This window comes from Capsella rubella, unplaced genomic scaffold, assembly GCF_000375325.1.
Source record: "Capsella rubella cultivar Monte Gargano unplaced genomic scaffold, Caprub1_0 scaffold_2, whole genome shotgun sequence".
NCBI lineage: Eukaryota > Viridiplantae > Streptophyta > Magnoliopsida > Brassicales > Brassicaceae > Capsella > Capsella rubella.
This window is the reverse complement of record NW_006238922.1, coordinates 8,800,334-8,819,718: the sequence shown is the minus strand read 5'-3', so window position 1 is coordinate 8,819,718 and position 19,385 is coordinate 8,800,334. Positions and strand designations below refer to the sequence as shown.

Genomic DNA, 19,385 nt, shown 5'->3' with positions numbered 1-19,385 from the left:
TACGTAGTCTGATTTGTCAGCATCCAGAAATGCAAAATCAAATTCTTGTTTCTGCTACAAAGTAAATGATACTAACACAACGTTAATTTCACGTACGTCATTTCACCAATCAATAAAATGTGGTTTTCGTTATACAAGTTTGAAAAATTAAAATTATTAGTTTTGGAAATTAGGTATTGATTTCATTGGCCATGATGTCTCGGTCGCGTGGTTGTGCGGAGTTTTAGAGATGTTGTCTTTGTAATTAGAAGAACGCGCGAAGTCATGTACACTTGGTCAGTATATTTTGGCTTCTAGTTAAATTAGTTGAGCTACTAATACCACTCGAATTAAGAACAAAGTTTATCTATATGGATCTTATCTACAAGACTACAACTATTCAATTCAACCATTGAATCGTATTTGACGCGTATTTATTTTTAGTACAACTGTTGAAAGATGTTGCGTAGTGATACAAGTGGCCTATGCATAATTTGCAGTGTAATTTTATTGACTAGACAATGTCATGGCTTGAAGACATTCTTAGAAAGTTAGAAGCAAAGGGTGTTACCGTGTTGCCGAAATCGTTTCGTTTTAAGGGTTTGTCTTAGTTTGGTTGGTTCTTGGGTTGGGTTGAAACATGTTAGCTTACCTCTATCTTTGACTCTTTGTGTATCTCTTTGATATATTGTTTTTGTTTAAAATTTTCTAGTTACTCGACTACTATATATGTTGATCATTTGCTTAGTTTGTTCGCTTTGTTATAGTGTTATGTATATTTTTTTTATTTTTTTTGCGTAAAGGCAAAACTCGTTTTAATTGAATAAATTCTTAGTTTATTCGCAAAAAAACATGTAAGCTTAACTAAAGTATTCAATTTGAAAATTATGTATATATTTAGATGTAAATGTTTTATGCAAACCTTAACAAATTAATTAGAATTAAAAAATGGATAAAACACTTGAGTAATAAACTTGATTTAAGAGATTTTGTTGAAGTAGTTGGGATTTATAAGGCATGATTCATAGGATTTAACAACCTTAAACCCTAATTTAAATGTTTTAAGCCTTTTCTAATACATATCATCAAGTAGTTGGGATTTTTTTGTTTGATATTTCTACCAATGTAACATTTTTACTGGTTTAAAAATAATTATTGTCATGTCAAAAATGTAAATATCTAATTTGTTTTATTATTTTTTGTTTTATATATTTATATTTGATGTAAAATATTTGATTGGGCCAAAGCAAAGACTTTAAAGAAAATATCTAAAAACCGTGACTTCTTCTTCCTCTCTTCCTTGAAATTTCCTTTTGATGTGAACGACGATCCCTTGCCCAGCGCACAAGTTTCATCGCCTTCTCCACTGTACCCACATACCAAAGTCTCTTCCTTTACCCTTTTTCTCCCCACATACAGATTCAATTTCAGATTTTTCAGAATTCAAAATTCAAAATTTTCATCTAAAGTTTGGAGATTTCTCTGAGATTATGGTGAAATCGGCGGCAGACGGTGGTGGCGGTGATGGGGTGATGGGTCTTCTTCTTCAGTTGCGCCGTTCTTGAGAAAATGTTACGAGATGGTTGATGATTCTTCTACTGATTCTATAATCTCTTGGAGTACAAGTGCAGATAACAGCTTCGTAATCTTGGATACGACGGTCTTCTCTGTTCAACTCTTGCCTAAATACTTTAAACACAGCAATTTCTCTAGCTTTATTCGTCAGCTCAATATCTACGTTAGTCTTTCTTTTATCCCTCTCTCTTCAATTCTGTCTTTTCAGTTGTGTTTGATGTTTGTGATGTTTCTTACACATTCTGATTTCGTAATTTGGTGTGGCAACATATGACTGGTGTGATTACTTGCGGTTATGTTAAGCAAAGTTTCATTTTTTATCCTCTCTGTTTCTATAAAGTGTGGATGGGTTTTAGAGAAAATTGATTATGAACTGGATATGAAGCATGGAGAAAGATGTTTTGTTCAACTCTTATGTACTCTAATTTATCTGGAACATTGATTAGAGATAGGACTAGTCACAATCTTGAAGTTCTCTATGTATAATTTGGTTGAACGATAGGGTAAATCTAGCTCATTCGATTTCTGTGTAGATCATGTAACTGATTCTTGGATGTGGGGTTTTTTGTTTTTGTTTTCAGGGTTTTAAAAAAGTAGATGCAGATTGTTGGGAGTTTGCGAATGACGGGTTTGTGAAAGGTCAAAAGGATTTACTGAAGAATGTTATCCGGAGGAAGAATATTCAAAGTAATGACCAGAGCAAACAGGAGAGTAAAAGTACAACAGATGCTCAGGAAAAGCCTGAGAAGAGTGGATTGTGGAAGGAAGTTGATATCTTGAAAGGCGATAAGAAGGCATTGGCGCAAGAGTTGATCAAAGTTAGGCAGTATCAGGAGATCACGGATACGAAGATGGTACATTTAAAAGACAGAGTTCAAGGAATGGAAGAGAGTCAGCAGGAGATGCTTTCGTTTTTGGTAATGGTTATGAAGAATCCGAGTCTATTAGTTCAGCTGCTTCAGCCAAAGGAAAAAAACAGTTGGCGAAAAGCTGGGGAAGGAGCGACGATTGTAGAAGAAGTGACTGATGAAGGAGAATCAAACTCATACGGTCTTCCTTTAGTTACATACCAGCCACCAGCAGACAACGGAACATCAAAGTCAAGCTCGAACGACCTAAATGATTTCTTGAGAAACGCCGATATGTTGAAGTTCTGCCTGGATGAAAACCATGTGCCATTGATCATACCTGATCTATACGATGATGGAGCTTGGGAAAAGCTTTTGTTGCTGAGCCCTTCAAGGAAGAAGACAAAGAAGCAGGAGAACAATGTCAAGAAAGGAAAGGATGATCCAACATTGGAGGAAGAGGATGAGGAGGATGGAACGATGGAATCAGACAAGAGCCGTATGCTCGAGCTGATATCAAAAGAGATGGAGAGATCAGATGACTTTGAATATGGACAGCTTACTCCAGAGAGGTCTCGGAATCTTGATATTCTGACAGAGCAGATGAGCGTACTGGCTTCTAATGAATAGCTGCACTACTGCGCATGAACCAGAAGCTGGATTGAGTTTTTTGAACATATCAGCCTCAACCTTTTTGTTATGTTAACTTTTTTTTCTATATAGCGAACAACGAAGTAGGCGTGGTTGAGGATTCAGACTTTTTTTTGGCAAATAATATAATCTTTTATATGAAAGACGACTTTACAAAACAACATTTTACAATTGAGACTTGAAATATTATATACTGTAACTCCTGCTGAGCCATATAACAGAACATTTGGGTCAACACGTGTCGGCGTATAATTGGCCTGCTTTGTCAGAGTTCCTTAATCGCGTTACGACGCATGTCAAGCATCTAAACGGCGTTTTCAGAAACAGCGTTTTGCGTCTCGACACAAGTACTACTACAATCACCTTCCTCTGCTGCCTCTCTGAGTTTTTTTCGATTTCGTGAATCCAAAATTTTGAGTCTTTTTAGGTTTCTTTTTTATTTCTATGTTTTCGCTTCGTCTCTCCATTGTTCTTCTTCTTCTTTTGTAATAAAAAATGGCGATTAGATCCTCTGGGAGGAAACTGTCGTTTGAGATTCTCAGCCGAAGCAGCTCCTTTGAGAATGATGATACACTTCTTCAATCATCAATTCGCCGATCTAGCTCAGATCCGATTACGCGAAACGACGCTGTTGAATCACCTAAACGAAAGAGATCGAAGAGAAAGAAGAAGAAGAACAACAACAAAGTCGAGACTATTTTAGAGGATGGCGAGTCTCATTCAACGATCGTGGAGGGTTCAAGTTGTGATTTTGGAGAGACTAGTACGATGTTTGAGAACAGATTGAATTACTATGGGGGTGGTAGTGGTGGTGGCTGCGTTGTGACGCTATTGGATGGGCAAACTGTACATCATAATGGGTTCAATTTTGGTGAGTTGAGGCAGAGGAATGTTAATGGGAGTATTGATAGTAGTAACGACGAGCGATGGAGTGATACTGTGAGTTCTGATAAGAAGTTGTATATGGACGAGACTAGTGCGGAGCTAAGCACTTCTGAGAATCCACCGTTTCAAGAAGTGCAGCATCAGTTTCCAAGAAGTGAGATCAATGGGGATGCGGTGAGGAGGTTAGATACTGAAGCTTCTTTGGATTGGAAACAGCTTGTGGCGGATGATCCTGATTGTAAAGTTCCCAACTTTTATTTTCTCTCTTTGCTTTGGTACCCCTTTTTCAACTTGGTTTGCACTGTATTTTCTGTGTAATGATGTCTAGTATCCCCTTGTCATCAGTTCTTTCTGCTGAGACGAGGTCACCTATGGCATACTTTATGGAGGAAATTTATGGTGGGATCTCATTGCGGAGCACAACCACTCCTGGGAATGATATCGAACGCGAAAGGATATATGATACAATCTTCCGCTTGCCATGGCGATGTGAAGTGGTAAAACCAGCTATTCCCTTCTCTTACAGATGAACATTCTCAGCTAGCTAGGTGTGTTGGTTGTGTATCTCTGTTGATTAGTTTGTATGAGTGACAATGAAATCCACCCAGTATGTAGTTGTGAAAGGATACTTAAATTAGAGTTCAGTGTATATGTACATGTATGCTTCTGTTTTGTGATTTACACAGAGGTTTTTCACATTGTAAAGAATTTTAATGCAGCTTATAAATACTGGCTTTTTTGTCTGCGTCAACTCATTTCTGTCATTGATGACAGTCATGCCAATAAGAGTCCTGCTGATATTCTGGGATACTTTTAAGAAAAGGTAAGTCATTTTAGATTCTTCGTCGATAATAACACTCTTAATATTGCTATAAACTAGACTTGATCACCACATTGTGCATCTTTGATTCAAGTGGAATATGCCTTGATCATACTTTTCTTAATACACATGATTCTGCTACTGCCATTTTGAGAAAGTAACTTAATAAGTTAATATTCGTGGCAGGCAGTTCAGGAGGCCCTCCTCGTCAGAGCTGTCTGATCTTGCTTGTTTTCTAGTTTTGGCTTCTGGTACCATTCTTCTCGGGAGAACAGGTGCAATACAAATCTCTTGACTTTCTTAAGCTTGCAATATATTTTATGTATAATCTATGAAAACATCTGAAGTGGTTCAAAGGGTTGCATAGGGCATTACTTTATCTGTTAATTATGAGATGGATAAGCTCAGCGCTTCTTATGAAAGAACGGATTTGTCAAGAATGGATTTGTCTTTTTATATCATCAAAGTTGAGAAAATGGATTTTCAAATGGTTCTCTTATGTGTTTCTTATTTACTTATCTTGACTCTTTTTCATTTTTACTCAGATATCAGCCTTATTTACCACATGATTCGTGGTCAAAGTACTATTAAACTATATGTGGTTTATAATATCTTAGAGGTAATGTAAATTCCCTTTCAGATCTTTTTTTTCCTGCTCTAAATTTTCTTGTTCATTTCACTTTTCTTCCTTGTATCTCATGATTTAGTTGGTAATATTTGTGCTTTCACTGCTCACTTTTCTGTTCGGTTAACCTTCTGCTCAATCCAACTGGTATTAACAGAAAAACTGTGTTTCAGATATTTGATAGACTTTGTCAAAGTTTCTGTGGAGATGTATTTGGGGCACTATTCAGTTCTGCAAAAGGAGTGGCGATTTCCCCTCCTGAAAAATTGAGATTTTCGACTTGGAGATTTGTTTCTGACCTAGCATTAACTATGGCTGCCTCAAATATCCTTACAATATGATTGCTAGTTTAATATCTGTTAACTACTTCCAAATCTTTATTCTGTTGTCTCCTTAACTGTCTTTACTTCTCCATTCATTCATTTTATTAGCTCAGGCAATTACGTTGTCAACATGTATTGTTGCTCACAACAATGCCTTGTTGGCTCTCCTGGTGTCAAATAACTTTGCTGAGATCAAAAGCAGTGTCTTTAAGCGTTTCAGCAAGGACAACATTCATGGTCTAGTATATGCGGGTAAGCTTTTACTCCATGCTCTTTGTAGATTTTTTTGTCTTGAATATTAGGCCAGCAATGGCCCTCAGATCATTAGCTTAGTTCTTAAACTTTTGGAATCACCTTTGAAGATGGGGTCTGATTGAGACAGTAATTGCAGCTATCACTTTTGGTTTCTGATTAGTATGTTCTGGTTTCCCTTATTATTTCTCTACCAGATTCAATAGAGAGATTCCACATAGCGGCCTTCTTGGTGTCTGTTTTGGCTCAAAATATTCTCGAATCTGAAGGTCCATGGTTTGGAAACTTTATCTCCGTAAGTCCACATAATTTTTTTAGTAGTTTAAAATTTTGTTACAAGCCTCTTTTCAGATTTCCTATAAGTAATTTTACGTGGACTCTGCAGAATGCTACGACGGTCTTCTTCTGTGAGATGATGATAGACATCATCAAGCATTCGTTTCTTGCCAAGTTCAATGACATCAAACCTATAGCGTACTCCGAGTTTCTTCAAGCTCTCTGCGAGCAGGTATGGATGATAAAGCATCGATAAAATTACATTGCTGCATTGGCTGTTCTGTTTCCTACATCCATTTATCCTTTCTCTGGTAAATTTTCTTTGTCAGACTTTGAACATTCGCCCGGAAGATAGAAAGACAAATCTCACATTCGTTCCCCTTGCACCTGCTTGTGTGGTATATTCCTCTTCCCCTTTGACCTGAATACACATTGTGACAAGTTTAAAAAAAGAAAGAAGAAGATTGAAATGATTTGAGTATATTTGGGCCTCAGGTGATCCGGGTACTGACTCCAGTATACGCAGCACACTTGCCGTACAGTCCTCTCCCATGGAGAATGCTGTGGATGATCATCTTATTTATCATAACATATATAATGCTGACAAGCCTCAAAGTTCTCATTGGCATGGGACTAAGGAAACATGCAACTTGGTACATTAATAGATGCCGACGAAGAAACTCCTCCCATCTACACAATGATTAATACTTGATAGAGAAAAAAAAAACACAACTTGGAGTGAAGAAGAAACATTTCGTCAGCAGATGAAGTTTGAAGGAACAAAAGAAAGATGGAGCAACCGTGGGATCCAATTTACAACCTTGTTTTGAGATCATCTCTGTGATCTCATCTCATCATACACATGGTAAATATTTTCAGATGAAGCGATTTTGTTGTGGTTTAGGCATATATATGTACAAAAGAAAGAGACCTCATTATTGATCATTTGATCACAAAATAGCCAAAATACTCTTTTTGTACTCTTCTTTTTGTTTTTTTTTTGTTCACAAGATAGTTAAAAAAAAGTCATCACATTTCCAAAGCTTTGTTCACATGTATTCTGATTCTCAAGGACAAGTTTGACGAATCTTTGATTTGAGGTTGTGCCAATGTGAATTAGTAACTAAAAAACCAACAAAAAAAAAAGAGAAAAAGAGAAACGTAATAAATAATAATTTACACTGTTGAAGAGAGACTCAAAAGGACTTGAATATTGAAAAATCCCCAACTCTTTCACGATTTTTTCGCTTTCTTCCGAGAATCTCATTTCCACAATGTCGGTAACGGTAAGGATTTCCCAAATCTTGTGTCTTCTTCTTTTAGATTCGTCTTTTGCTTTTGCTAATTTTAGATCTAATTAGAATGGTGTTTGTTTCTCATGCTTTTGCTACTGAAGAATTTGTAGATATTTCTTGATTCTATGATTTTTGATTCATGAAGTCTGAGATCTCTCTATACTGTGTTAGTGTTTATGAACCCAACAAAAAAGTTTAAAACTTTATGAAATCCACACTTTCCAGATCCTATTCCTCAGATACTAAATTTCAATCTTTTGATTTCTTAATTGGAAAGTATTGGTTGTATTGATCTTCCTCTTTACAACAGGCTGCTTTCATTGATTCGGATCAAACTCAGCACAACATTCTAATGGATTCACAGACAACTGTCTCCGGTGTAAGAAACCAACAGTTGTCGTTTCAATCTTCATTGTGTTTCTTTGCCTGCCACAAAGATTTCATTTTTTTGGGGTACTTTGTTGTTGTTGTTGTTGCAGGTGAAAACTGTCAAGATTAGCAATGTTTCACTTCTTGTTTCTAAGAAAGATATCAAAGAGTTCTTTTCTTTCTCTGGTGACATTCAATACGTGGAGATGCGAAGGTTCTGAGAAATCTTCTTGTTCTTGTTATTTATCTCACTGTGAAAAAAGATGATCTTTGTCAATGTCCAATGTTTTTTTTCTTTCAAAATCACAGTGAGACACAAGAATCTCAGGTTGCTTATGTTACTTTTAAGGATCCACAAGGGGCAGAAACTGCAATGCTATTAACGGTATTTCTTATACATGGTTTTACTCATATGCATCATTTGGGGGTATATATAATGTGTCTTATATTTTCCTCCAGGGAGCTGTCATTGCAGATCATCGTGTTAGTATTACTCCTGCTGTGAACTACGAGCTGCCACCAGAAGCCCTTGCACTTGAATCGGTAAAGCCTGGAATACTCTTCTGCTTTTATTGATTACTCGTGAGTTTTATAATCTTCTGTCTCTGCTTTGTGGCAGGAAAATTCGTTTAACGGTTTTTCTGTCAAGAAAGCTGAAGATGTGGTGAACATCATGGTGGGAAGGGGTTATGCTCTTGGAAAAGATGCCATGGAGAAAGCCAAAGCATTTGACGACAGACACAATTTGATCTCAAATGCTTCAGCAACCATTGCCTCGCTTGACGATAAGATGGGTCTGAGCGAGAAGCTAAGCATAGGAACAACTGTGGTGAATGAGAAGTTGAGAGATATTGATGAGCGATATCAAGTGAGGGAGATAACGAAATCTGCTTTAGCAGCTGCTGAAGAGACGGCAATCAGCGCAAGAACAGCTTTAATGGCAAACCCCTATGTCTCTAGTGGAGCTTCATGGTTTTCAAATGCGTTTGGTGCAGTGACAAAAGCGGTGAAAGAGAGAGCTGAGAATGGAGGTGAGGGAAGACAGGAGATTATCCAACTTGATCCATCTTCACCTAAAGATCCTGCTGTAGTTCCTGTTAAGCTTGGTTGATGCAGATTCTCACCGAATCAAGTTCCTAAATTTGCATCTCAACTCAATTCTTTGATAGGTTTCTTGTTCATAGTTATATATGCTTTCATTTACTAAAGAAAAGATTAAAAAGACATAAAACCAGAAAAGGTGTTGTTACATCCAGACACATTTGTCCTCTCTCAAAAGAGATTATTAATATTCAAGAGAAGAAAAAGGCAAATGACTTGCACAGGACAATGAGAAATTGGTCTCAGGAACTGAGTTGAAGAAACCTCTTAGCCATTGGATGCTTAGCATGTGAAAGCTCACTAGGTTTAAGAACTTCAACAATCTCACCATCGACAACAAGGCAAACGACATCAGCAACTTTCTGAATTTGCTTGATACTATGAGAAACAATCACAGTCGTAATCCCTCTTTGCCTCTTCAGTTTCACTATTACATCCTCAATGTTCTCTGTCGATATCGGATCCAGAGCACTTGTTGGTTCATCCAGCAACAAGACCTCAGGCTCGTTGGCTAGAGTCCTTGCAAGTGCTACTCGTTGAGCTTGACCCACAGATAACTCTGCACCAGTCTTCTTGGCAAAGGAAGCATCAAGATCAGCAAGACTTAGCAGCTTATAAACCTCTTCATCACTTAGTTTCTCCCCTCTCAAATTCGGACCATACCTCACATTATCCGCAACAGTTCCTGTGACCAACCAGACATCATCTTCTTTTAGAACCCACACCAACCAAACTATAAACTAATCTAATTCCAAGTCTTGATATTATTACCTTGAAAGAGAACAGGAAGCTGGAAAAGCATTCCAACTCTACGACGAAGAGTGATAACATCAACCTTGGTTATATCTTCACCATCCAAGAAAACAGTTGACTCCGGCGGTTCCCAAAGACGATTCAGAGATCTCAAAAGAGTTGACTTTCCACTTCCACTAGGTCCAATCACCCCAACAATCATACCTTTCGGTATATCAATACTCACTCCTTTCAAGATCCGAGATCCATCATCAGCGACTCGGGTCAGATCATGTACCCGAATCTTTGGTTCTGAACCAGACACAACAACGTCCACAAGATGTTCTCGCAACCCATCGGATTCGTTTGACCAAAGTGATGGCATCGCCTTTAAAGTTTTCAACTTTTTTTTTTATCAAAACCACTTAGCAAAAAGACTTGTGCCCGTATATGACCACCACAATAGGTTCCAAAGATCAGGAATTAGTCAATTGATGCAGACGTTTAAAATTCTTTCACCACTCACATTACGGCGTATCAAGATTTCTTCTTTTAGTTTTTAAAAAACTCAACTTTAAGTAATCTTCTCCGGATTAAATCTTCAGTTCAGTTCTCCATTAGTTTTTTTTTTCAGCATATATCGACATATATGGACATGTCACACTCAACTCAACTCAAATGGTGTCTTGTTCTGATGTTTTGGTTCCCACAATGAAATGAGAACAGAGACAAATATGAGAATGCCACTTTCAAAACCTGAAAAAGAGAATATGAAATAGATCAAAACTGATTCATTAGATTGATTTGATTTATTCAAACATACAAACTGATTCATTAGACAGAAAATGTCAAAGTCAATAGAAACATAAGCATATCAAGATCAATATAAACGAAATCAGATCAAGATCATACCGAAACTTTTAAAGATCATGACACAAACAGAAACAGAAACTCATTCAAGAATTAGACAACATGTCGTTTATTAGTTTGTTCTTCAAAGCCAGTTCCATATCAGAAAGTGGCTCTGTTTTTGCAAGAAGACTGTCCAGCAACTTGTTCTTCGACAGCCTCTCCTTTATCTCCCACATGCCTTGAAACTCCAACAGAGCCTTTCCTTCTTCAACCACTGGGGTTGGCTGGCTCACAAGCTGTTTACATATGGACTTTGTAACAACAGGACCACGAGCTTGATCCTCTTCATGTGTAACTAGAAAAGAGCTTGATGACTGTGCAGAGAGATCATCATATTTTCTTCTCTTTGAAGATCTATCTGTAGGAGATGCAAAGCTACACCATTTCTGATCATGCCTTAGCTCCCTCCAAGCATGCTCAATGGAGAACTTCACCTTGTGATCATTCAAGAAGATCTGGTAAGCCAAATTCATGACATCATCATCACCCTGGCCACTTGATTTCTGTTTTGTTGCAGCCTCAAAACTTACTACAAACTTGCGTACCATATCGTGAATCTTCTGCCACCTTTGTTTACAAGAACTGGAAGCTCTCTTTTCCACACCAGCTAGCTTAGGACTAGCATTATAATAAGCTGCAATACGTGACCAAAACGCACTGTTGTTTTGCTCATTCACAACAGTAACAATCTTACTAGTGTTGAGCCAAGCTGAGACGAGCACCAAGTCTTCCATGTGTGACCACTTCCTTCTTTGTTTAGGCTTCTTAGGTTGAGCTTCATCTAGGCTTGGATCATGACTCATCCGCATTTGCTCATTCACACCATAACTCTCACACTGATTTGGTTCCTGACTGTTTAAGAGGTTTAAAAGCTTGAAACAATCAAAACTTATACAATATGCCAACCAAAACAGAGAAACGAATTCCACAACCAAAAATTATTCAATCATAGCATAAACAGAGAAACTATGGCTAAAATCACCAATCAATCATAAATATAAGAAGGAAGAAAAGACTGATTATTTACTCAAAGAACCTTAATTGCGCTAACATGCAAAGAACCCTAATTTTTCTGACATTAAATCCCAATTCAGATAACCCTAATTACAATCACATCTAATTACGCTAATTCATGAAAATAGATTAGAATCATACCCTGAGAAGGAGATTTGCATGGATTCACCAATCACTCTGATTTGCTTTAAGCCTCTCTTGATTTCTCACTTTCAAAACTCCACTGAATTTGCTCTCAGGAGAACGAAAGTTTTAATTTTTAAGATCACGAGAAGCTTCACTTCAGACAAAATTGTGAGAAAAACTATCAATTAAGTTAAGTAACTGCAATAAAACGTTATTAATGGGTCTGGGTTCGGGCCAAGGCCCATATACAAATGATCCCAGAAATGATAATTCCGGTTCGTTAATAACCAACAAAATTCACACGCAGAAATTTAAGTAGACCGGTTCACTATCGTCTTCCTTTCAGAGTTTTTGTGTTTCAGAGAATTAAACTTTGAAAAAATGAGTATCTCTTTGATCTGTTGAAATCGCCATTGGAAATTCAAAACCTCTAGAGATTTGAAAATGGCACTACCTCCTTCGTCTCCTTCGTCATCTCCATCTTTTCAACGTCTTTCCACCTTTAAAAACCCTCCTCCTTCTTCACTCTCCTCCGGCGCACCACCACCGCCGTCTTCTTATTCCTCTTCACCGCTCGATTCTATCGCCAAAGATCCTATCCTCGCCCCGTTTCTCTCCTCTTCCTTCTCCTCCGCATCTTTCTCCTCCGCTGCTCTCGCTTCTGGATCTCCCGCTTCCACCGCCGAGCGTCTCCACCAAGCCATACGCCTCCTCGATACTCAGCTCCGTAATGACGTCATCTCTCGCCACCCTGAATTGCTTGCTCAGCTCTCTTCTCTCTCTCACGCTGATGTATCTCTCTCTTCCCTCCGATCCTCCGTCTCTTCACTCCAATCTTCTATTCGTCGTGTCAGATCCGATCTCTCTGAACCAGTCCGGTCGATCCGATCCAAATCCGTTCAGCTATCTAATCTTCACTCCGCTGCTGAGTTGCTCTCTCACTCCGTTCGTACGCTTCGTCTCTCTAAGAAGCTTCGAGATCTAACGGATTCTCCCGATCCAGATAAGATCGATCTCACCAAAGCTGCACAGCTTCATTTCGAGATCTTAACCATGTGTAAAGAGTACGATCTCTTCGGCATTGATGTTATTGATGAGGAAATCAAGTTTGTTACTGAGATTGGGGAGAAATTGAGGTCTGAAGCGATGAAGGTGTTGGAGAGAGGCATGGAAGGTTTGAATCAAGCTGAGGTTGGGACTGGTCTGCAAGTTTTCTATAACCTTGGAGAGCTCAAGCCTACGGTGGATCAATTGGTGAATAAGTATAAGGGAATGGCTGTGAAGAGTGTGACTGTTGCTATGGACATGAAGGCTATTTCTTCTGGCTCTGGTGGTGGGTACGGGCCTGGTGGGATTAGGTCTAGCGGAGCACCGCACATTGGTGGCGGTGCTAAAGTTAGGGAGGCGTTGTGGCAGAGGATGGCTAGTTGTATGGAACAGTTGTATTCACTTGTTGTAGCTGTGTGGCACTTGCAGCGCGTACTGTCCAAGAAAAGGGATCCATTTACTCATGTCCTTCTTCTTGACGAAGTCATCAAGGTTCGGAATTTTGCTGGTTATTTAGGCTCCCATTTTTGATTCCTTAGTTTATACTGTCGGGAGTTTCGTTTCTATAATAGTGTTGATGTCTCGAGGGTCAAGCTGCATTAGTTAATTGAGACAAAGAGAGTGTTCTTGGATGAGTTTATACTGTCACCTGTTAAGTTCCATCTCTAAGACACTGTCAATGTTATGAGGGGCAAGCTGCATTAGATCATTGAGAGGAAGAGAGAGCTCTTGGATTTCGATCTCAAGATTCTTGATTGTTGATCAGCTTTACTAGATTATCCTTACATGTTTTTTGAATCAAAAAAGAAACTTGAGAATGTGTTTCTGCGATGTCAGGGATGTTGAGTAAATTGGATTCCAACCTGTTTTTCTTGTTTTATTACTGACATGAAGTGTTTGTATGCATAGGAAGGTGATTCTGTGTTAACCGACAGAGTCTGGGATGCACTTGTGAAGGCGTTTACTAGCCAAATGAAGTCTGCATACACAGCTTCGAGTTTTGTAAAAGAAATATTCACAATGGGATATCCGAAGCTCGTTTCTATGATAGAAAATCTTCTTGAAAGGATTTCTCACAACACAGATGTGAAAGGAGTGTTACCTGCCATTAATTTAGAAAGGAAAGAACAAATGGTTGCATGCATTGCAATATTCCAAACTGCTTTCTTATCCCTATGCTTTGGCCGCTTGTCAGACCTTGTGAACTCCATATTCCCTATGTCGAGTCGTGGGAGTTTACCTTCGAAGGAACAGATCTCACAGGTATTATCACATATTCAAGATGAGATTGAGGCTGTGCATCCGGATGCTCGTTTGACTCTTCTAGTTTTGCGTGAGATAGGCAAGGCCCTTAGTAACCTAGCTCAACGAGCTGAGTGCCAGGTATGATAAACCTCTTTTCTCTTTTGCTTTTCTTTCCACTTGGTAGGTTATTGGTACCCATTGTCTTTTGAGCGTGGATTTCATAAACCTAGAGTATGGCATCAATTTCTGCTTGTATACAATGTTTGTCATTGAGGAAGTCTTAAATGTATGCTTTTATGTCTGTCATGTAACATAGCTACACTTATATTTACAGATTTCTACGGGCCCTGAGACGCGCCAGATATCAGGTCCTGCGACTTCAACACAGATCAGAAACTTCACATTATGTCAGCATTTGCAAGGAATCCACACACATATCTCATCCATGGTAGCAGACCTTCCTAGCATTGCTGCTGATGTATTGTCTCCTAATCTGGCTGCAATCTATGATGCGGCATGTGAGCCAGTTACACCTTTGTTTAAAGCAATGCGAGACCAGCTCGAGTCCTGCATTCTTCAAATCCATGATCAAAACTTTGGTGTTGATGATGCTGCCATGGACAACAACGCTTCTCCATACATGGAGGAGTTGCAGAGATCGATTCTTCACTTCCGCAGTGAGTTCCTATCCAGATTATTGCCTTCTGCAGCGACCGCTAACACTGCAGGGGCAGAATTGATATGCACTAGACTAGCAAGACAAATGGCTTCAAGGGTTTTGATCTTCTACATTAGACATGCTTCCCTAGTGCGACCACTTTCAGAATGGGGAAAACTCAGGATGACCAAAGACATGGCCGAGCTTGAACTAGCAGTGGGACAGAATCTGTTCCCCGTGGAACAACTCGGAGCACCGTACAGAGCTCTTAGAGCGTTTAGGCCGTTGATTTTCCTGGAAACATCTCAAATGGGAACATCTCCTCTCATCCAGGATCTACCACCAAGTATCGTCCTTCATCATCTCTATACGAGAGGCCCAGACGAGTTAGAATCACCAATGCAAAAGAACAGACTGAGTCCTAAGCAGTACTCACTGTGGCTTGATAACCAAAGAGAGGATCAGATTTGGAAGGGTATTAAAGCCACTTTGGATGATTATGCAGTGAAAATCAGGTCGAGAGGTGACAAAGAGTTCAGTCCAGTTTATCCTCTAATGCTTCAAATTGGATCGTCTTTGACACAAGAAAACTTATAAGCTCCCATGTGGGTATTTTTTTTTTGCTACCGAACCAATAATCTTCTATTGCGGGGTTAGTGGAACTACTACATTCACGGATTTTTCTTTAGTTGTGTAGTTACAATATCTCTCACATACATGTCATGTAAATCAAGATTCATACATCAACACCGTAGTTGGTGTGTCTTCAATGACTTTCATAATTTGTTTGAAGAGAAAGCTCTTTGCTTTTGTTTGTTTATTATGTCAGAGATCGAACCCTCTTTGGGCTAGTTTCTAATGTTGATTCATTATTAGAGTCGTTTTCTTTATACGTATCTGATCTTATCTAGACTTGAACATGATAAACGTAATCTTCTTTGTGTGACATGTATTCAAAACTCAAGACCTGGTCCAACTTCCCCAAAACCAAAACCAGAGTAAGGTAGATCGAAAGAGAAGCGAAGCAGAGTTATAATAGAGCATAAAGAGGGGAAGACGTATCCATCATATTCATACCAAAAGAGTATTTACATACCAAAATATATACAACAAAATCTCTCTCTCTCTCTCTCTCTCTCTCTCTCTCTGGATTACAAAGTCAACAGCTATGGATCAAGTCAATTCTCAACGGAAATAGATCTCTCACCAAGACCGAGAGGAGAACGTGAACGTTGACGCCTCTTGATCTCGCTAAGAACCCTCCTCATCTCCGGCTGCTGCAACGACGGTTGGCTAATCTTCTCAAACTCTTTCTTTATCTTCACCACTTGGCTATGTATTATTGGACCATCCTCGTTTCCGTTATTGACCTTGTTCTCCATTTTTATTATTACACAAACTCGAGAGATCAAACTTACACTGAAACAAAGAGAACCGTACCTCTTTATATAAACTATATATGTTCTTGTGTGTACCAAGACAGGAGGACACGAGCTTTGTGTGAAGTAGAAGCGAAGTTAGGTTTGGTGGGCAACGCCGAGTTTAGTCTCAACTCCAAAAATATAAACTAAAGGGTTTTGTGATTTCAGAGAGACGACTCATCCTTCGTAGTATAATTTATCTTTATATAAACAAAACGTGAAAGACGGTGTTCGGTGAGTTTATGGTTACGTGTCGGTAACGTTGAAACATTTGTGAAAGAGTCTCCTAACGTATATCTCTAAATTTGACCTTTGGATAACGAACGAACGAGTCGGGTTTATTCAACGTTGAGAGACTATAGAAAAGGCTGCCATGTGGACGGACTCGAGTCGTTGGTCAACTTAGAAGATTCTAGTTTTGATATCCACTCTTGAGACGTTTCTTTTGATCACTCGTTTTCAAGTTTATGCAAACGCATTGTTTATTATTAGACTCGTGTCTTCCTTCTTCTTGTTTTGTTTTTTTTTGGCCTCAAAATTTAACACGTTTCGGCTTTGGTCTACTCTATCATGAAAATATTGCCACAAAGAAGTTGTTGCTAAGTTTCCAATTTCTAAGACTTAATTATTAATAAGACACGAAGATTGTTTCTTTTAGTCACAATAGCCACCACTAGGAAAGTACTACTCTTGCCAAGGTTTTGGATCAATCATGAGGTAACTAACTTTTTAGTATTGTGAAGTCTTGTAACAATGATGTTTTCTTTCTTATATATTTGGCCAACAACAGAACATGAAGATTAGTAATATTATCCAAAGATGTTTATATGCTAAATTTTGGTTTTACAAAAAATTTATGTTAATTGTCTCTTCTAACCAACCAGATTTCCAATATCTTGGTTGGTTGTAAGAAAATTTCCATGCGTTTTAGTTATTATGTCTTTTTCCAATATAATATGTTCAAAGAGTTTTGGTTTTTAGTTTTAAAATATATTGTATAGTATAGTAATAATATATATATATATATATATATACATGATTATAATGTACATGTATATTAAATCACTATAGCATACTTTAGAAAAATATCAAATAAAAAACGAAACATCTAATTTTTAGAATAAGGCGATCATTACAATGATTCATGATCTAATCTAATCCAGGTTTAGGACACGCCGCTAAAGACAATAAAGAAGAGGGACCAACTCAATCACACAATGATGGGCTCTTTGGGGATAAGATTAATGGTTGAAACATTATGGAGAGAAATAAAGTATACAGTTGGCTTTTGATGTTCTCATGTAGTGGCTAGTGCATCATCATTCCCGTGGTGACCCCCAAGAACAAAGAAGAAGAAGAAGAGCATATAAATTTGGAAGAAGAGTAAATCTTCAGAAAAGCTAAATCAAAGCACTTTTGGACTTTGCTTCAGCTTCAACTTCAAACTTTGATCATCCACATATATAGAGGTATGTCCATTACTGATCTTGATGATTCACATTGATACGTATTACAACATTTCTATTTCATCAATCATTTCCTTTCATGGTAGCTTGATAGCTTCCAACTTCTTCGATGATCTTGTTGTTATCTTCTTATGTAGCCACCATTCTTGCTAGGCTCAAAATCACATACATAAAACTACTTTAACACATCCAATTTTTAATGTATTAGTAGTTGTTTTAGTCATATTTTAGGCGTCAGTAACTCTTAACTACTACGGACCAGTTGATTAAGTTAAAAATCATATAAGAAAAAAAAAATCTCCCACATATTTCAGTATACCACATTTAAGGAAACATTATTTTGCTAGATGGTTTCTAATGCATTTATTCTTAACATCGGTCAATAAAAGCCAGGAAATGGCCAAGGACAAAGGGATTATGAAAGTTGAAATTCCTGCCGATGGCAATTCTGCGGCGGAAACTGGCTCTGGTGGGTTATCTCGTCAGACAAGCATGAATAAGACCAACTGCCTTTGCTCGCCAACCACTCACCCTGGTTCTTTCCGGTGTAGGATGCACCGGACTCTTTCACTACCGCGTACCAAGAGTATCGAGGCAGCATCTCTATCGGATCCTTCATCCAAGCCAGCGAGCCGCTAAATAGATATCTATGGCATGGCAACTGCTTGTTGTTGTTACTTGTACTTCAATCAATAAATGGTGAAATAGGTTTGTTTTCAACAATATGTATTAATTGTAACCATGAAGGGTTTGAGCTAATGGTTCCTAAAAAGGTGAATATAAACTCCCCTTCCATCCTCTTTGGGAAGAGATTAAAACTCTCTCCACCTACGCATATATAATGTAAAGATTTAGATGTTGTTACTCTTATATTTTTAGTACATATCCGAGGATTTGTGAGTAGAGTGAAGGCGAACCTTAGTTGTAAGTTGTAACTATATAAAATTAATATGAAAGATGCCCTCCTTGAAGCTCAAAGTAGATCAAAACCTTTATATAACAAGGTCCCAATCTATATATTAAAAAGGTTATTGACTATATAAATCTTGGTCTCTTAAGTCATCTCAAAGGGCAAATTATCAAACTAATGAGAAACAGTTACGAACCAGACATGGCTTGGTGCTAGATTGGCAAATCAATCAAAGTACTCATGAGTCATGACTCATCTCTCAAAACACTACAAAGCTCAAACAACTTTAGAAATGTTTGTAATTCTTGTTTTCTTTCTAAAAAGTGATAAAGAAACAATCTATTGATTGAAAGAGAAACAATTATGTATGTGTTATAAAATGTGGCAGGAGCAATGTAAAGGTTAAAACTGTCGAAATTGTTTTTCACACGAAGTGCCCATGTTGTTGTCTCTTTAAATTTGGGCGGTGCTATTTTTTCCACTTTTTGTTCTTCTTCTATGGAAAGTGAAAATAACCATATAATGAAGTCAAATTTGTAAAGGATTTTCTCATATTGGTATAATATAGTATGAAAAAATAATTATTATCAACAGATTAGGTCAAATCTTCAAAGTAAAGTTGTTGTTGTATTAAGAATGATTTGAAATCAAGAGAATTGTTGTTAGAAATAGTTGGAAGTTAGTAGAAAAACTTGGAAACTTTGTATAAGTGAGAAAGAGACCATGTGATAGGTGGTGACATTATTATAGAAAGCAATCGTGATATGTAAACTTAATTAATTGCATATCAAATCCATGTTTGTTGAGATATCCTGTCTAAAAAAATAAGTGCAAAACCATTATGAAAGACGTAAA

The 19,385-nt window shown here is 37.9% G+C and overlaps 7 protein-coding genes and 1 long non-coding RNA gene across 9 annotated transcripts; 5 read left to right on the top strand and 3 right to left on the bottom strand.

The window, feature by feature from the left end:
- The first annotated feature begins 1,257 nt into the window (after positions 1 to 1,257).
- Positions 1,258 to 3,196, top strand: LOC17894094 (heat stress transcription factor A-8). Its single transcript, XM_006302405.2, is given in 3 exon segments — positions 1,258 to 1,505; positions 1,508 to 1,717; positions 2,136 to 3,196. Coding segments are annotated over 3 exon segments (1,143 nt in total). The 5' UTR covers positions 1,258 to 1,469; the 3' UTR covers positions 3,033 to 3,196.
- A 249-nt stretch (positions 3,197 to 3,445) lies between these two features.
- On the top strand, positions 3,446 to 7,263 carry LOC17896429 (protein POLLEN DEFECTIVE IN GUIDANCE 1). The gene is made up of 11 exons (XM_006300827.2): positions 3,446 to 4,176; positions 4,284 to 4,435; positions 4,658 to 4,761; positions 4,945 to 5,033; positions 5,304 to 5,377; positions 5,557 to 5,707; positions 5,791 to 5,958; positions 6,156 to 6,253; positions 6,344 to 6,466; positions 6,564 to 6,632; positions 6,730 to 7,263. Exons 1-11 carry the CDS (start codon positions 3,549 to 3,551, stop codon positions 6,937 to 6,939), a joined length of 1,866 nt encoding a protein of 621 aa, XP_006300889.1. The 5' UTR covers positions 3,446 to 3,548; the 3' UTR covers positions 6,940 to 7,263.
- Positions 7,264 to 7,380: 117 nt separating this feature from the next.
- On the top strand, positions 7,381 to 9,155 carry LOC17896341 (binding partner of ACD11 1). Of its 2 annotated transcripts, none has more exons than XM_006302604.2 (6): positions 7,381 to 7,520; positions 7,840 to 7,908; positions 8,009 to 8,112; positions 8,208 to 8,283; positions 8,358 to 8,441; positions 8,518 to 9,155. In XM_006302604.2, the coding sequence occupies exons 1-6, from the start codon at positions 7,509 to 7,511 to the stop codon at positions 9,007 to 9,009; spliced, it is 837 nt and encodes a 278-aa protein (XP_006302666.1). In that variant the 5' UTR covers positions 7,381 to 7,508; the 3' UTR covers positions 9,010 to 9,155. The 2 variants fall into 2 exon arrangements, with proteins under 2 accessions (XP_006302666.1, XP_023644368.1); XM_023788600.1 differs by lacking the exon at positions 7,381 to 7,520 and adding an exon at positions 7,583 to 7,695.
- On the bottom strand, positions 9,118 to 10,456 carry LOC17896287 (ABC transporter I family member 17). The gene is made up of 2 exons (XM_006302642.2): positions 9,771 to 10,456; positions 9,118 to 9,684 (listed from the first exon to the last, which is right to left on the bottom strand). Exons 1-2 carry the CDS (start codon positions 10,114 to 10,116, stop codon positions 9,242 to 9,244), a joined length of 789 nt encoding a protein of 262 aa, XP_006302704.1. The 5' UTR covers positions 10,117 to 10,456; the 3' UTR covers positions 9,118 to 9,241.
- A 51-nt stretch (positions 10,457 to 10,507) lies between these two features.
- Positions 10,508 to 11,947, bottom strand: LOC111832205 (glutathione S-transferase T3-like). Its single transcript, XM_023788602.1, has 2 exons — positions 11,799 to 11,947; positions 10,508 to 11,495 (listed from the first exon to the last, which is right to left on the bottom strand). Exons 1-2 carry the CDS (start codon positions 11,816 to 11,818, stop codon positions 10,688 to 10,690), a joined length of 828 nt encoding a protein of 275 aa, XP_023644370.1. The 5' UTR covers positions 11,819 to 11,947; the 3' UTR covers positions 10,508 to 10,687.
- A 155-nt stretch (positions 11,948 to 12,102) lies between these two features.
- LOC17894099 (conserved oligomeric Golgi complex subunit 5) lies at positions 12,103 to 15,608 on the top strand. Its single transcript, XM_006300679.2, has 3 exons — positions 12,103 to 13,322; positions 13,740 to 14,213; positions 14,410 to 15,608. The coding sequence occupies exons 1-3, from the start codon at positions 12,228 to 12,230 to the stop codon at positions 15,328 to 15,330; spliced, it is 2,490 nt and encodes an 829-aa protein (XP_006300741.1). The 5' UTR covers positions 12,103 to 12,227; the 3' UTR covers positions 15,331 to 15,608.
- Positions 15,609 to 15,771: 163 nt separating this feature from the next.
- On the bottom strand, positions 15,772 to 16,780 carry LOC17895394. The gene has a single exon (XM_006300832.2). It carries the CDS (start codon positions 16,113 to 16,115, stop codon positions 15,912 to 15,914), a length of 204 nt encoding a protein of 67 aa, XP_006300894.1. The 5' UTR covers positions 16,116 to 16,780; the 3' UTR covers positions 15,772 to 15,911.
- Positions 16,781 to 17,280: 500 nt separating this feature from the next.
- Positions 17,281 to 18,503, top strand: LOC17894552. The gene is made up of 2 exons (XR_002835241.1): positions 17,281 to 17,623; positions 18,010 to 18,503. It is a non-coding gene; the product is annotated as an uncharacterized LOC17894552 (long non-coding RNA).
- The last annotated feature ends 882 nt before the right edge of the window (positions 18,504 to 19,385 follow it).

Coding starts and splice junctions, on each gene's coding strand:
- LOC17896287 (XM_006302642.2), bottom strand. CDS start 10,116: ATGCCATCACTTTGGTCAAACGAATCCGATGGGTTGCGAGAACATCTT. Junction 9,685..9,770: donor GCTTCCTGTTCTCTTTCAAG/GTAATAATATCA, acceptor GGTTGGTCACAG/GAACTGTTGCGGATAATGTG.
- LOC17896341 (XM_023788600.1), top strand. CDS start 7,669: ATGAAGTCTGAGATCTCTCTATACTGT. Junction 7,696..7,839: donor CTGAGATCTCTCTATACTGT/GTTAGTGTTTAT, acceptor TCTTTACAACAG/GCTGCTTTCATTGATTCGGA. Junction 7,909..8,008: donor CACAGACAACTGTCTCCGGT/GTAAGAAACCAA, acceptor TTGTTGTTGCAG/GTGAAAACTGTCAAGATTAG.
- LOC111832205 (XM_023788602.1), bottom strand. CDS start 11,818: ATGCAAATCTCCTTCTCAGG. Junction 11,496..11,798: donor ATGCAAATCTCCTTCTCAGG/GTATGATTCTAA, acceptor CCTCTTAAACAG/TCAGGAACCAAATCAGTGTG.
- LOC17896429 (XM_006300827.2), top strand. CDS start 3,549: ATGGCGATTAGATCCTCTGGGAGGAAACTGTCGTTTGAGATTCTCAGC. Junction 4,762..4,944: donor TGGGATACTTTTAAGAAAAG/GTAAGTCATTTT, acceptor TATTCGTGGCAG/GCAGTTCAGGAGGCCCTCCT. Junction 5,959..6,155: donor TCATGGTCTAGTATATGCGG/GTAAGCTTTTAC, acceptor TTTCTCTACCAG/ATTCAATAGAGAGATTCCAC.
- LOC17895394 (XM_006300832.2), bottom strand. CDS start 16,115: ATGGAGAACAAGGTCAATAACGGAAACGAGGATGGTCCAATAATACAT.
- LOC17894099 (XM_006300679.2), top strand. CDS start 12,228: ATGGCACTACCTCCTTCGTCTCCTTCGTCATCTCCATCTTTTCAACGT. Junction 13,323..13,739: donor TTCTTGACGAAGTCATCAAG/GTTCGGAATTTT, acceptor TTGTATGCATAG/GAAGGTGATTCTGTGTTAAC. Junction 14,214..14,409: donor CTCAACGAGCTGAGTGCCAG/GTATGATAAACC, acceptor TTATATTTACAG/ATTTCTACGGGCCCTGAGAC.